Here is a 14,285-nt window from a genome sequence, read left to right on the forward strand (position 1 = left end):
TGGTATATTTAACATGCAATTCACTAAAATAGATTAATAGGAGATACAAGAAGAAAGGATAGATTCTCAGACAGTACTATATAGTGTTATCTTCCAAGATACATGAAATATGAAACACAAACGGAACAAGCTGTTGATTTTAGGACACTGAATGCTTGGAACCATTCCTGGGTACACTGGCAGCCTTCTATCACATACAAAAAAACATGGTAAATTTACATAGGTGGAATCACACAGGCATGTAGGGTTTTGTTTATTTGTTCTGTGGAATTAGGGAATTTACACACAGATAAAATTCTCCTTTATCCAAACTGGCTAAAAACCCCATGGTGTTAAAAAGCACACAACATCTCAAGATAGTGTTTCTTAAAATCTGAACATTATTATTTTCCTTTCTATTTTTTTTTTAATACTATGTGCCAAATATATTATTTACCTATCTCAGAAGCAGCCACTGTGATGTTGTACCAAGGTGTCTCCTCTCTGTCAAAGATCTTGGCAGTCTTAATCGTCCCAGTGCTAGCATCAATGGTGAAATACCTATCTTCTTCTGTGTTATGATCAATGAAATATCTATGAAGAAATAAAACAATAAATATATACTCATTGTAGTATGTATCACCCAAAGTAACAGAAAGATACATAAGAATATTACTTTAAAGTTTTTCAAATCATAGAAATTTTTTAAAACACCCTAAGAAAAATCCTATATTATGGAGACACACAAAGTAACACCATATTTCATTTCTTTCATAATGTTACATTTCTTTTGATACATAACAAGGTTTCCACTGTGAGTCACAAAGTTATAAATTGCTAACAGGTGATATTTTACACAGCAGTATACAATCTTGTCAAAGGTAAGATGCACATATATTTTGCCTAAAAAATCATAAAATGGAAAGGCAGAAAAGAAAACAGGAAGATATTAAGATATTATTCTTCTGCTTATTTGCTTGTCACTGCAAACCAGTGTGCTCGGTCCTGGTACCTGATTTGCAGCATGTTTCTCTGACATGAAGCTGATGACATGATGACATAAGCTGTTTTGAACATAACAATTACAGAGACTAGTAGCAGAAATGGCCGATTCCCAGACCTGCAATCGACACTAGCCTGGAAGCAGAACTAAGCAGCCCTGCTTAACTCCCTTGGCTTCTGGGCACTTTGCCTAGCAGAGAAAGTAAAAGCCTTGAAGTGGGTAATGGAAGCAGAGGGAGGGAACGTAAAAGAAGAGATTGACAAGACATTTTTTCTCAAGGTCGGAATCATTTACAACAGCTTTTAACAAATGAAGCAATTACAGACCCCTATCAAGCCTTCTTCACTAACTTCAGACTTGATGAAAAAAATAAGGAAAAAGATTCTAAGTCTTTTATATACCATAATTGTTTTTCCTCATAATTTGTCAGCCCTTTTTTCATTCTGTGAAGTTTTAATACATAGAAGCTATATTTAGGTCAAAATGATTTATTTGTCCCATCCAATTGCTCTTATTTCTACATTACCAAAAGTGTAATTGCCAGCTAATAAAAAGAGTGGTACACATAAAGCTCAAAAAAATTAAAAATAACTTCAGTTTTATTTCTTTCACAATGTACTTATTTAGACTACTTGTGGAAAGGAAAAATAAACAAGCAAACAAACATTTCATTGAACGATATATTAAAGTAAGATATGACATGTCAAAAAGCAAAGGAAATAAAGCACTAGAGGAGGAGACAGCAACTTGAGTGAGTCACCTTAACTGGTCAAAGGATAGGACACTCAGTAGAAAAGCCAGCTGGGACTTGATGACTTAGGTTAGATCTTCCCTGTTGGAGAGAACCTGAACCCACCTCTCCCACCTGCAAGAAGGGTTTTACACCTGCCTTACAATATGCTATTTTGGCTTGTGGTACTCAAGATTTTCTTTTCATGTCTCCAGTATTTTCAGCAATTAAAGAACTGTAGGTCAGGCACTGGAAACCAAAGCAGACAAATCTAGCCTAGAAAATCTTTCCTTCTTGCCTGCTCTCCATCTTTCCTTTTGACAATGTGAAGAGTGAAACAGCTCCCATATGACTGTGGGAGCTGTTGGAGAGACAGCAGACCCCAGTTCCCACCCATTTTATGTTTCTCTGGAATAAAGATTTAACTCCCTTGTCTCCCATCTAAGCTACAGGCAGAACTTATGTGCAGTTCATTAACTACCAACATCTGAGAATACCTCATTCTAAAATACTCCAGAAGTGCTCAATAAAGACACTTTGGATGTGCACGATGGCAGCTGAAGTTGCTTCAAACAGGTTACGGACTGAAACTTTCTCCATACATGGCAAGATCTTGATTACATAGGGAATGGGGCAACCATTTTTAAGAATTTAAGTCAGGAAATATTTGTTCAGAGGACATTATTTATTCGGTGTGTCCCAAATTTGATGAAAAAACTCAAAACAAGTGATGTTCCCAGAAAAAGAACAAAAAAAAAAAAGCTGAATTTCTAATTGCTGAATCACAGTGGGCATTGCAGACACACTTCTGAAAGTTGGTATGCTTCTCAGTGCTCAGTAAACTCAGGAGATGAATTAAAAGCAAACTCTTGACCAACATTCATCAGTCACTGATCATGACACGCTGAATGTTACAGCTATCCAAGAAAATTTATGTTGCTTTCAAGGGCTATTGGAATCTTCTGAGGACCTATTACAAAATAAACAAACAAAACAGGACCACATAAATATCCTGTTGCCATTATTTTATGTGGCAGTATTGGTCCAGGCTACCCACACCTCTTTATTTGGGAATCGGGATTTGCTTTTCAATTTCAGAACAATTGATGTTTCCAGTGTCTCTGCAGGTCTCAAGTCTTCCAAGAAGCACAGATTTTCAGGTTCTCCAAGTGTTTATTTGTCATGGAAGTGTTTTGAAAGATTGTGTCAATATCAGTGGAGAAGTTGTATCTCCAATGCGTACAGCTAGCCTTACCTTTTACTAATTACAAAAACTTTGGAGACAAAGTGGTATCAACCTCTAAAAGTCCATAAAGGTGCCATGCTTGCCATGGAGTTGTGTTGAGATTTGAACTTTGTACAGAAGACACACACTTCAGGTGGAGAAATCCCCTCATGCCTTATACCTTATGTTCAGCAGTGTAGGAAACCTGAGCTATGACAAATAGTTGTAACATCTTCACTATACCACTAAGGCAGAAATAATGAATGCTTGGATGTGTTGGGCAAGAATGGGCAGTGCACATATACACAAACATCTTTTACATGATGAATTGGAATGCTGACAGAGGAAGCATAGGAAGCATTATTGTCCCTTAATATTCTTGTAGATCTTAGCAGGACCCTTTACTGGTAGAGCTTACAATCAGGTATGCAATGATAAAATTTAATTCCTTCTCTTCTACTACAGCCTTGTTTTTCTTGACTCTAGGGTTCTCCTAATGACAAGAATTATTTGCTTAAAAAAAAAAAAAAGCTTCACTGACCTGTTCTTATGGAATATGTACTGTAAATCCAAAACAATTTATAATACAAGAGTCTTGTCCCTGCAAACATTTATTACTGTGGACGTTATTTACTTATTATCAACATCAGGCACAGTGACTACTCTGTGAGTCAGTATTGTGCTGACCACAGAACCATAAAAATAGGGCTGTTTAGTATTTGTTGACAGTAGCTTAAAAATAGCCAGAATTTCAAACTGGGCTTAAATGAGAAAAAAAACTTAAAGCAGTAAGAATACTCAACTGCTTTTATGTGTGTGTGACTTATAATGAATTATTACCTCTCCCTCTGTAAGTAAAGTACAGAACCAAAAACGACAAATATCTGTCCCAAATATGAAGCTTGTATAGAGAAACTGAAGTTTGATTCTGTTATGAACTGTGACTACTTAACACTTCATTTTCATAGACATATAGGAAGACTTATTTTTTTAAATATGAACACCTTTTCCTAAATCAGTTATTTAAATATATTCTATAGAAGCTCAAAGCTCTCATTTTAAAGAAGTCATTGGATGAATAATTTCAATTGTATTTTCTGTATCATTAATGGAAATAAAGTGGTCCTGAGGTAACCTATTGTACTAACACTTTTACTTCCAGTGATACTAGAATAATGAAAAATGTTTCTAATTTATCCACAGTAGCACTTCCCCTTCGTGTGTTAACTTTTGTGTATAGTTACAGACATATTGAAAAATTCACAGCTTGACAGAATTTTTCTTGATCATGAATAAATAAAAGAGTGGTCCTTTCTTATGCTTTCCCATTATTATAATGTTCAGTTCTCCTCCATTACTCCAGATTCTTCCTTAAAATTGCTTTGTGTATCATATCTAAAGCAGCCATTTGCACTGCTGTGGCTCCCAACATTCATTAATGTCTCAGTAAAACAAGTTACAGAAGACATTCCCACACAGTAGAAGAACTAGGAATACTAGTCTAAAGCACTGCTCCCAAGTGCTCTAAAAATATTTTGTACAAGAAACTCCCTTGGTAGAGCCACTTATTTTTGTCACATGAGAGGACATTTAGAATAAGTTTCATTGTATTTACAAAGCATTTAACATTTTAGGCCTTTATAAATATTAGCCACTGATTTATCTACACGTTGAGAATAGAGACCAGGTATATCCATAAATATACCATACTCCAGAGTCAACGATGCTTTACTTAGGCTTCTGAGTTTATTTCACCTAGTAAAAAATTTACTTTCAGCTAGATAATAGTGGCAACAAAGATAGTCATAGCCTTCCTTCCACATCTACTGAGCTGCTTTTCAATGCTTTTTCTAGACCGCAAAAAGCTATAGTGCAATTTTTGAATTTCAAAGAGTTACTTAAAAAGTGAATTTTCACCTTAATTCAGTTGACAGTTTCTTCTTACTTAGAATGCATTCATTTAAAAATGAATTTATAATATTCATTGCAGATATTTGTTTACAGACATTTACTCATGGCAATGCTGTGTGAATCAGCATACTTTTAACCATTAAATCAGCACATCTGTGTTGCATGGCACATGTTAATAAAGAGACTTAATAACAAGACATGCTTAGGTAAACAGCTCTCCATAAACTGTTTACGTCCAAACCAACAACAGAAACCAATCTGAAAGAAACTACATTAAAAAGGATCATGAATATAGAAAATCTATTAGTCACACTATCTGAAGAGAATCTGAAGGAAATTAAATACCAAAAGTCAATCCTGCTAGCACTGGGAAATGCAACATGTGACAACTTTTTATTAGGTGGAGTTACTCAACAGAAGGGCATTCCCAGCTTCCATCCATGTCCTTATTCCTGCTTCTGACCAAAGCAAGCCCTTCCTCCTGTGACTTCATTCCTCACTTCCTGCCTTTTAGTGAAGCTGTGGTTCAGAGGCGACAAATATTCCCACCATTTTTATTGAAAATTGAAAGCATTTGCATGAATTAGGAAATAAAGAGAAATATATATGCAAGATGGGCCTTAGGCAGAAGGGCACTCTAGACATTTAAATCTGTTTGCAGTATTAAAGTAGTCAGTCTCTAATAATACAGAGGATGCTTAAAAATGGAGAAAATTTTAAAAGGTGCTAAAGGAGTTTAGGAACATTAATGGTTTCCGAACCTTTTAGGAGGGCTTCTGAAGCTAAAACCCATAAGCATTTTCAGAATTTCTCTCCCTAAATTGTTCAGTCTTAAGATAATACTAACATCAGTTTGTCACTTGACGGACAAGTAGCATAGTCTGTTACTATTCCAGTATGTCTCTCTCCAGTTATTGTGTTTTAAGGAAGAGCCTTGAGATTGAGTTTTTAAATAGGTTTGAGTTTTTAACTTGTCTTTTTCTTGTCTTTAATCAAGTCTTTAGCTTATCCTTTCGTTACAGTATTTTTATTTATTACCCTATTTACCAACTGCAAACAAGAACTCTGTTACAAATTTCCACCCTGGCTACAAACCTGCTATTGCTAATGAACTTCCAAAGCCACATTTCAGCCAGATGTGGATTCACAGGTCACAGTACTTTTTTGGGCTTTTGTATTGAGACACAGGTAAATAGCCAGTTCTCTAATAACAAGTGAAACTGGTTACAAAGAAGCATTTTAAAAAGGTCACGGGAAGAGGATAGATCCTCTGCCAAACCAATTACAACTTCTAAAGACTTATCAATTAGAAATCAAATGCCATTATAAGGAAACCTGTTTAGTTTAAAAATTGAAGCAAAGAAATTTTTCTCAGAAAGAGATGTTCAGACTCAATGTATAGAGTTGTGTTGTTTTCTTTTTTTTTCTTTTTAAAAAATACCTTAGGAAAAAAGTGTAAGCAACAACTGCACAGCATGAGGGAGGGAGGTATGCCAGGATGAACAGTGAGAGAATTGATCAGCTGCAACTCTCTGTGTTTGGCCAGCTGGAGAGCGACAAGAAATGGCCCATGGTGGGACATAACACTGGTGCATGCCTTTTATCTTCTCCCTGCCTCCTGACAGCAGCACTCCTTATGAGCCTGGGAACCAGCAGCATCCCCTTGAAGCCAAACGAGGCAGTGGGGAGATATTCTGTTGCCATGACTGTCTTGCACTACATTGCCTCCCTTCCAGGGCTGATCTATTTCCCTGTAGTTCAAACAAACTTCTTCAGGAGAGAAAAGCAATTGTGAAGTGTGAGTCAGAAGTTGGCTGCCAAAACAGCAGGTAACCAATTTTCTCCCTGCAGCGTGTCTAGTAGATTACGGAGACATTAAATGTTCCAGAGCTCCTCAGCATAAGACTACTACTGACAACTACAGCCTTCAACTGTGCTTTCCAGTTGTGAAAATGAAATACATTTGAAGACAGCTTGGAGAAGGCAATCTCTCTGTTTACCATTCCTTTGCTTTTTTTTCAGACAGGCATAGCATAACTTTGAGGAAAATACTGTTCCTCTCAGAGCACTTGCAGGAGCTCGGTTTGATACACTGTTCCTGCTGAGTTCACTCTGGCACTGGCTGCCAGCTGACATCCATCAGCTGATCAGCAGTACCTTGTTGTCTCCCATACAGGACTTCTGGCTCCCCTCTCATATCAAAATCTCAGCTCAGCAGAAGTGGCAGCCTTCCCTTCCCTTTCCTTGTCCTGGAGATGTGGGGTGGGAGACCCTGGGAGGCATGGGGGAGTTGCAAGCAGTGAACCGCTGACTCCCAAGCAAAGCCTCTGAGAGGCAGCCACTACTGGTTTGCATTTCATGCAGAAGCTGCCTTCCTACTCCTGCTCTCATTCCCATCCCCTGTGCACTGCTGGCACACTGCTCACCTTGGACACTGGAAAATGGGAATGCTGTTCATTTGAAGGAAATGAGCCATTTCTGTACACCCATCCTTTCTAGTTGACAATTTCTATCTGCATGTGTTAACCACTGAACATCTTTTCAAGCTAATTCTGCCAGTAAATGTAGACTAAGAAAAGCCCACACACTTAGAGGCATAATTCAGAAGTCAAAGCAAGATAAAGGTTTGTCTTCTCCTGACTTTATGAATCTCTTTAGAGAATTACAACTGTCCAAATGCTTTTCAGGTAGATGTGTTGATGGCAGAACTGTTATATCAAAGTTGCTTTTTATTCAGAGAGATTAACATTCAGATTCCAATGCTGCTAAGAAATAAAGTGCAGAAAGTGTTATATGAGAATCACTTTTTGTTCCTAAAAGGTTTACCAGCTAAATAATGGTATTCTACTTATATATTATCTTTTTTTTCTCCTCATACTAAAGACTAAACCAAATAAAACCAAGATTGATAGATTTATGCCTATTTATTGGAGCTGAATGGCCCTATCAAAAGACTAGCTTACACAGATGTTCAGATATGAAGGCCGACTCTTAAAACCATAAAAGAATTTTAAATACTGCAGGCATTCTGAAGTCAGTGGAAATTATAGAAACATAAATATGATGTTCTGGCATGAAAAATCAGGCTCTCAGAGTCACCATATAAAGATTATCTGTCAGTTTTTTCTCTCACAGCTCTAAGTGAGGGATGGAGGCGGTTCTAGTTGCTGTGGGATTTTGACCACCATCCTGAGCTGGATGCTTCCTAGTCAGAACAGCTGTCAGAACAGCTTACCAGTTCCTGCACAGAGAGATGGATGTTTTTGTTAGTGGGAAGTCTGGGACACATAGCTTGACAAGAATAAAAAATAATTTGAGGCCTCAGGGAAAAAATCAGCAACAGATCTCCCACCTCAACACTATAAAGAAATGTTTTAAAATGGTTCCTCCCTGTGAAGACAGACAGAGAATCAGAGAAGAAATTGGAGAAAAATTCCCCTCTGTCTCCAGCAGTTGAAAATAGGGTGTTCTTTTTCTGTTTTGATTTACTGACAATCTTGGAGAAGAATAATACTGGAGGAATACCGACAGTAAATGGATGAAGGAGGTGAGGTGGAGGAGGAGGACACAGCTCCTCTCTGCTAACTAACTGTGAGCCATTCACATACCCTGGGAAGATACTAGTGTGTCTCTGTAGGTGTTGATCACAGGGTTATGCCAGTGTCGTGCTTTGAGGGTCTGAGCAGAGTAGAGGACAGATGTCTTCCTTTGCCTCCACAAGTACAGGGTTGGCAGGATCAGGGTGCGGGGAGGATGATCCCCAATAGGGCATGTGAGGGAGGGACAGTCACTCTACATGATGGCACTGATCTCAGCAGGCTGCCGTAAGTACAGCTAACAAAGCATCCTGTGCACAGAATAGCAGAAAGCAAACTGACCTTATTCCACTTATATGACATTCAAAGAGCAAGTAAGACAAACTAATACAACTAGGTGAAGAGGCTTTTATATTTTCCAGCAGGGGATCAATCTTATCCCCTCTCCCTACTGACAGCAGGGGGGAGCGGCATAGATACTGATACTGCTCTCAGAGGACAGGACGAAAAAAAATATTTAAAAATACAATTTTCATTTTCAGCTGCCCCGCCGTTATCTCCTCACACAGCTCTCTCCTGCACCTCCCTTCACTTAATATGCCAATACTGTATGACCAAAATTTGCGTGACTGAGTTTCATTCAAAAGTTCAGGTTTTATTCTACCTCTAGTAAATACAAACTTTGCATCAGAAAAATAGTCTATAACCAGAATCCTCCACAACACTTTATATCTTTAAGGTTCTCAGAAATAATAATAGAAATGCATGAAACTCCATGAGTATGTTCTTTCATCTACATATAAGCATTCCTCTTAAAATACCATTTGCTGAAAATTAACATGGCTTTCTAAAGGCTGATGCCACAAAGTTTTGAACTTATGTCTATCTTTTACTACCAATGCAGCAAAAGTTAAAATAAGTTTCTCTGCCTGATGCAGGAATTAAAGAACAATTTCCTACAACACATTAATTGTTATAATCCTAGGTACTTGTGATTCATTAATTTTTCAGTATTCTACCTGAAAGAAAGGAAGAGAAGACTGTCAATTTAAATCAAACTAGGGTAAGGCACCAGGGAAAGCACTTTTTTGTACTAATTAGTATGTACCGGTATCATAACCATGATGATATATCATCCATTATAAGGCAATACCATAAGACCATTAGAAAAGTCAGAAGCCAGAATCAGGGCTGAGACTGTACTTGTATTCTTCACTAACTTAGCACAAAATGAACAGTCTGATATTCGCAAACAAACAAACAAACAAAAGCAGCTTTTTCTGACTTTCCTTGCTTGTTTTTGTTTGCTACTTTGTTTTTATTGTTTTGTTGTTGGTTGGCTGGTTCTGCCTTTCCTGGAAGTAAAACAATTGTTTTCTATAAAAGACATCCATATGCACCTTCATGTTTCATATTTATTTCTTCTGTGTTTTACTGCCTTTTTAGCAGTAGTGTCAAGAGCACTGTGAAGAAAGAAGTTCATTTTCTAGTGACATCAGGAAGGCATTAAGACTACTTCAGTTTCCTATAGCTAATCAATTTCAGTCCTAGCAAATAAAATTCATTATAGTGAGGTGGATTACAGACTAGTTAGGGTCCAACACAAAAATGATTTGAATTCCAATGTATTAATATATGTTCTGGTTTTGGCTGGGATAGAGTTAATTTTCTTCATAGTAGCTAGTACAGGGCTATGTTTTGGATTTGTGCTGAAAACAGTGTTGATAATATAGAGATGTTTTCATTATTGCTGAGCAGTGCTTACACAGAGTCAAGGCCTTTTCTGCTCCTCACCCCACCCCACCAGCGAGTAGGCTGGGGGTGCACAAGAAGTTGGGAGGGGACACAGCTGGGGCAGCTGACCCCAACTGCCCAAAGGGGTATTCCACACCACATGACGTCATGCTCAGCAATATAAAGAAGAAGGGAAGAAGAATGGGGGAAGAAGAAGGAAGGGGGGGGGCATTAGGAGTGATGGCATTTGTCTTCCCAAGTAACCGTTACGCATGTTGGAGCCCTGCTTACACCTGCCTGCCCATGGGAAGTAGTGAATGAATTCCTTGTTTTGCTTTGCTTGTGTGCACAGGTTTTGCTTTACTTATTAAACTGTCTTTATCTCAACCCACAATTTTTCTCATTTTTACTCTTCCGATTCTCTCCCCCATCCCACCGGGGGGGAGTGAGTGAGAGGCTCTGTGGTGCTTAGTTGCTGGCTGGGGTTAAGCCACAACAATATAACAAAACCTAATCAACCTTCCAAGGATCCAACAAAATATAAGGTTATTTTTAACCAAGCCATGATAGACATCATTCTGAAAAGGGAAGGTGCTTATATTTCCTATCGTTTGACACTACCATCACAAGCAGAGTGCTGATCAGTACCTGTACCCCATTCGCCAGGAGTCTTCTGTTGAATAGCTGGGAAGAGACCATTCCTCCAGAAATGCAAACAACCTAAGTCAAACGTAATAAACAGGAGTAACAAATGACCATAGGGGACAGAGGCCCTGTCATTAGCGCTTAAAACAGTGATTTGCCTCCTGTACTACTGCATAACAAAGATTGCACAGCAGCAGCAAAAGGAGTGAGCTGACGCTACAGTATTTCTATACTAGCATGCCTTATTTCTCAAAAACTACCCTTAACAGGGTACAGTGTTAATAAAGACTTTCAGTTCCTCATAGGACAGTATCAAACTGGGATCAAGTTAAAATGAGGGAACTTGCCCATGTTATGCAACTATTTTCACTATTATATCAGAGTTGCAGAAAATATCACGGTCTTAAAACTATCCCTTTGCTCTTTTCTGAATCATTAACTTGGAGGAGGCTTGGGGAACAGCAGCAACACTATTTTTCTGAAAACCACTCCACTGAAAACAGACCAGATGCAGTCAGAAAGCTCCAAGGATCATTGGGAGTATGCATTGTGGCTAGACGGACTCACCACCCAAGAATCAGCTACAGGAAGATGGCAGGGTTTCAACAGGCACTACCTCAGCCCTGAGGCAGTACTAGCAGCCTAGGGCTGCTCCCAAATATGCATATGCAACTTGCCAATTAAAAGCTGTTTTCACCCCTAATCCCCACAGAAGTCTTCTGTGTATGGGTTCAGGAAGAAAAAAGATCATTTCTAAGTAAGTATGGAAAGACTTAAAATGAATAATATACTAAAATAAAATTATAATTAGAGCATTTAATAGTCATGCTTTCTTTCATGTTGTATCGGAAACTTTCAAGACCTGCTTGCACACCAGATATTATTATAAGACATGACTTAACCCTGATCTTTTCAAGCAACAAAAGATTTTGGTATGGAAGCAGACTACTTGACGCAATGCAATGAAAGGGGTTTAGTTTCTCATAAATATTCCAACAAGGCAGTGATCCCTATGAATGAATTACAATTTAGGATGTTTTCTGTTGATTTAGAACACAATTTTTTAAGTAAATAGATGCTTTTCAAACCACTCAAAACATCTTTATCTTTAAAATTAATACATGATGGAGTTTTAATATCTTTCTTTTTTATGCTATGATTATGTTTGCTTTTCATATTTTAATAGAATAATAAACTTTTATTTCAAAACACAGCATTTTTAAGTTTCCCTGAAAGTGCATTTCTATCTATTTGAAGAAAAAAATCAACTTAAAAAGAAAAATCCTTTAAAAGAGCCCAAATTGCCAACCAGATAATGTCTGAATAAAGAAACCTCTAATAGCTACATTTGTTACTACAGAGGTTCTTTTGCTGGGGTTGAAAAAGTAAAACACTGGTATAAGCAATGGCACAAACTCAGTGTGCTCTGAAGACTGCTCAGCTCAGGAAAAAGCTGAAATCACTGTGATTTCATCACAGTGAGAAAATAAGGACAAAAAAAGCCTTCAGCTCCTTCTCTAATGATAACAATAGAGGTTGTTATTTATTTTTGGGTTTAGCTCAAATAACTATTTTTTAAAAAGATTTTCCTTCAGCATTGTTAATTACTGTAATTACTCCTTTAACCATTATTCTGGTTATAAGAATCATTCCTGCCACCAAAATAACCTGTTACTTAATTGGGCAGTGAACAAATCACAGCACTGTATCTCTTTTAGCAGCTGGACAGCAAAGAAGTGATATGATTGCAACTGTGTGTGCCTAATGCTTTATCAATCTCACACACAGCAACGACCATCCTCATAAATTGGAAAGGACGCACAAGTGGATTAGGAAAAACTGTTAAGCAAATTGTTGCTCCATAGCTTGTCCTGTAGACTTACAGCATTTGGAGGTGTATCTGAGCCATTTGGCTGAGGAACCATTACTCCACACAGGTCAGCTATGCAAGTCCTATCTGTAGCTACCTTTCCTGGAGACTGTGTGATCTGTGCTTTCTAAGAAAGTTACATTGAATCTTCCTGTTTTTATAATCACTATTTTTAGTTTGAATGAATTAGGAATTGTGTGGAAACGAAGGAGATGAGATGATCTAATTACCCTCAGACTATCTTTCAGACTTATCAGGGTTTTGGACAAACAGAGCAGGCGGTTCTTGCAAACCAGCACAGAAGGACATAAATGCACTGTGTGCACAATTCTGAGAAAAACAGCCCCCTCTGAGTCACTCCTTTGCTTGCCACTGTGAGCAGAGCATGGGGCAGGACCCTGCCTCCTGTGGAGCAGTAGCTCAGCCTGGCTGTCCTGGCCCACTTCTCAGGTCGTGCACCACTTCCAACCCATAGTTTCCCAAGCTGTGGCCAAATCTTGAAACAACACAAAGCCCTTCTGCACTGTGTCAGTGTTTGTGTGCGAAGTGAGGTGAGGGAAGGGGGGCTAAAGTTGCCTGTTCCCAGAGCAGCCTTTCTCCTCCTGCAGGAGGAGGCTCAAGGAGCACCTGAGGGCACACCAATCCAGCCTGGTGCCTCTTCAGGGTCCCACGCACCAACATGTTGGCCCAGGCATTAGGAGGATCAGCATCTTAATAAAAAGCTTGCATGCTCACAAATGACATTCACTGTCAGTTCCACCGAGATGGATAAAGCCTGGCTAGAGACTGGACCTGGTCGCAATATAATGATACATCAAGGGAGCTGAGCTGCTACTGCCTTTGCCAAACCGCTCCAACATGTAACTGAGGGCTGGCTCCTTTCAGAGCTTCACAATTCAGTATGTTTTGCTAGCACTTTATATTTTTCCCTATTGAAACAGAGAGAGATAGAAGGAGCAATGCAAAAATAAATGTCAATGGGGGGAAAAATAGGATAGACAAAAGTAAGGACAATTTTTCTCCTCAGTTATTTGAATAATATGGATATTTAATATTCTGGCCTCAATCACAGGTTACAAATTCCTGTTTCAAAAAAAAAGGCCAATACAAAAAGCAAAATATTTGGAAATATCTTTCCTTCCAATCCCTCTATCTCCACATTATTGACTGTTTCACTCAGAACATCTATTTCTGGCCTTCCCAGCCTTTGTACAAACTGCTGCTACTTCTCTTTTACCACAGTTGTCTTACCCCTTTCTAGACAAAACTCTTAGGGGCCACAGATGGTTGAATTATGGAGGAACTAGTTAAATCTGCACTTTCCCTTCCCATTCCCAAACTACCATGATGGCTAATCTGTCTGACTGTGTTAGCTGTTGTTGCAGCATTATAGTATTAAAGCTACAGACACTTGGCAGTTATTTGTAGCAAAATTTTCTTATTTATGTTATGATTTAGACACAAATACCATAGTGGCAATTTTTCAAAGGCAGTAACTTGCCACTAAGAAACTGTATATATTGGTTGTCTGACATTAAACATTTTGAATCTTAGATTATTAGCACAAGACAACCATAAAAACCTGATGCTTTCATTGTTCTGCAAAAATTGTTTCATCTTACCAAGACTATTACACATACCCAGCAGATTTC

At 38.3% G+C, this 14,285-nt stretch overlaps 1 protein-coding gene across 1 annotated transcript in view; it reads right to left on the bottom strand.

Annotated features, from left to right (window-relative positions):
• Nucleotides 1-14,285, bottom strand: part of CDH18 (cadherin 18) — a 191,956-nt gene that overhangs the window by 34,730 nt on the left and 142,941 nt on the right. The window contains 1 exon segment of the mRNA XM_072851356.1: nt 437-573. Within this exon segment, the coding sequence (XP_072707457.1) occupies nt 437-573 (137 nt within the window).

The sequence above is a fragment of the Ciconia boyciana genome, chromosome 2, assembly GCF_034638445.1.
Source record: "Ciconia boyciana chromosome 2, ASM3463844v1, whole genome shotgun sequence".
Taxonomy (NCBI): domain Eukaryota; kingdom Metazoa; phylum Chordata; class Aves; order Ciconiiformes; family Ciconiidae; genus Ciconia; species Ciconia boyciana.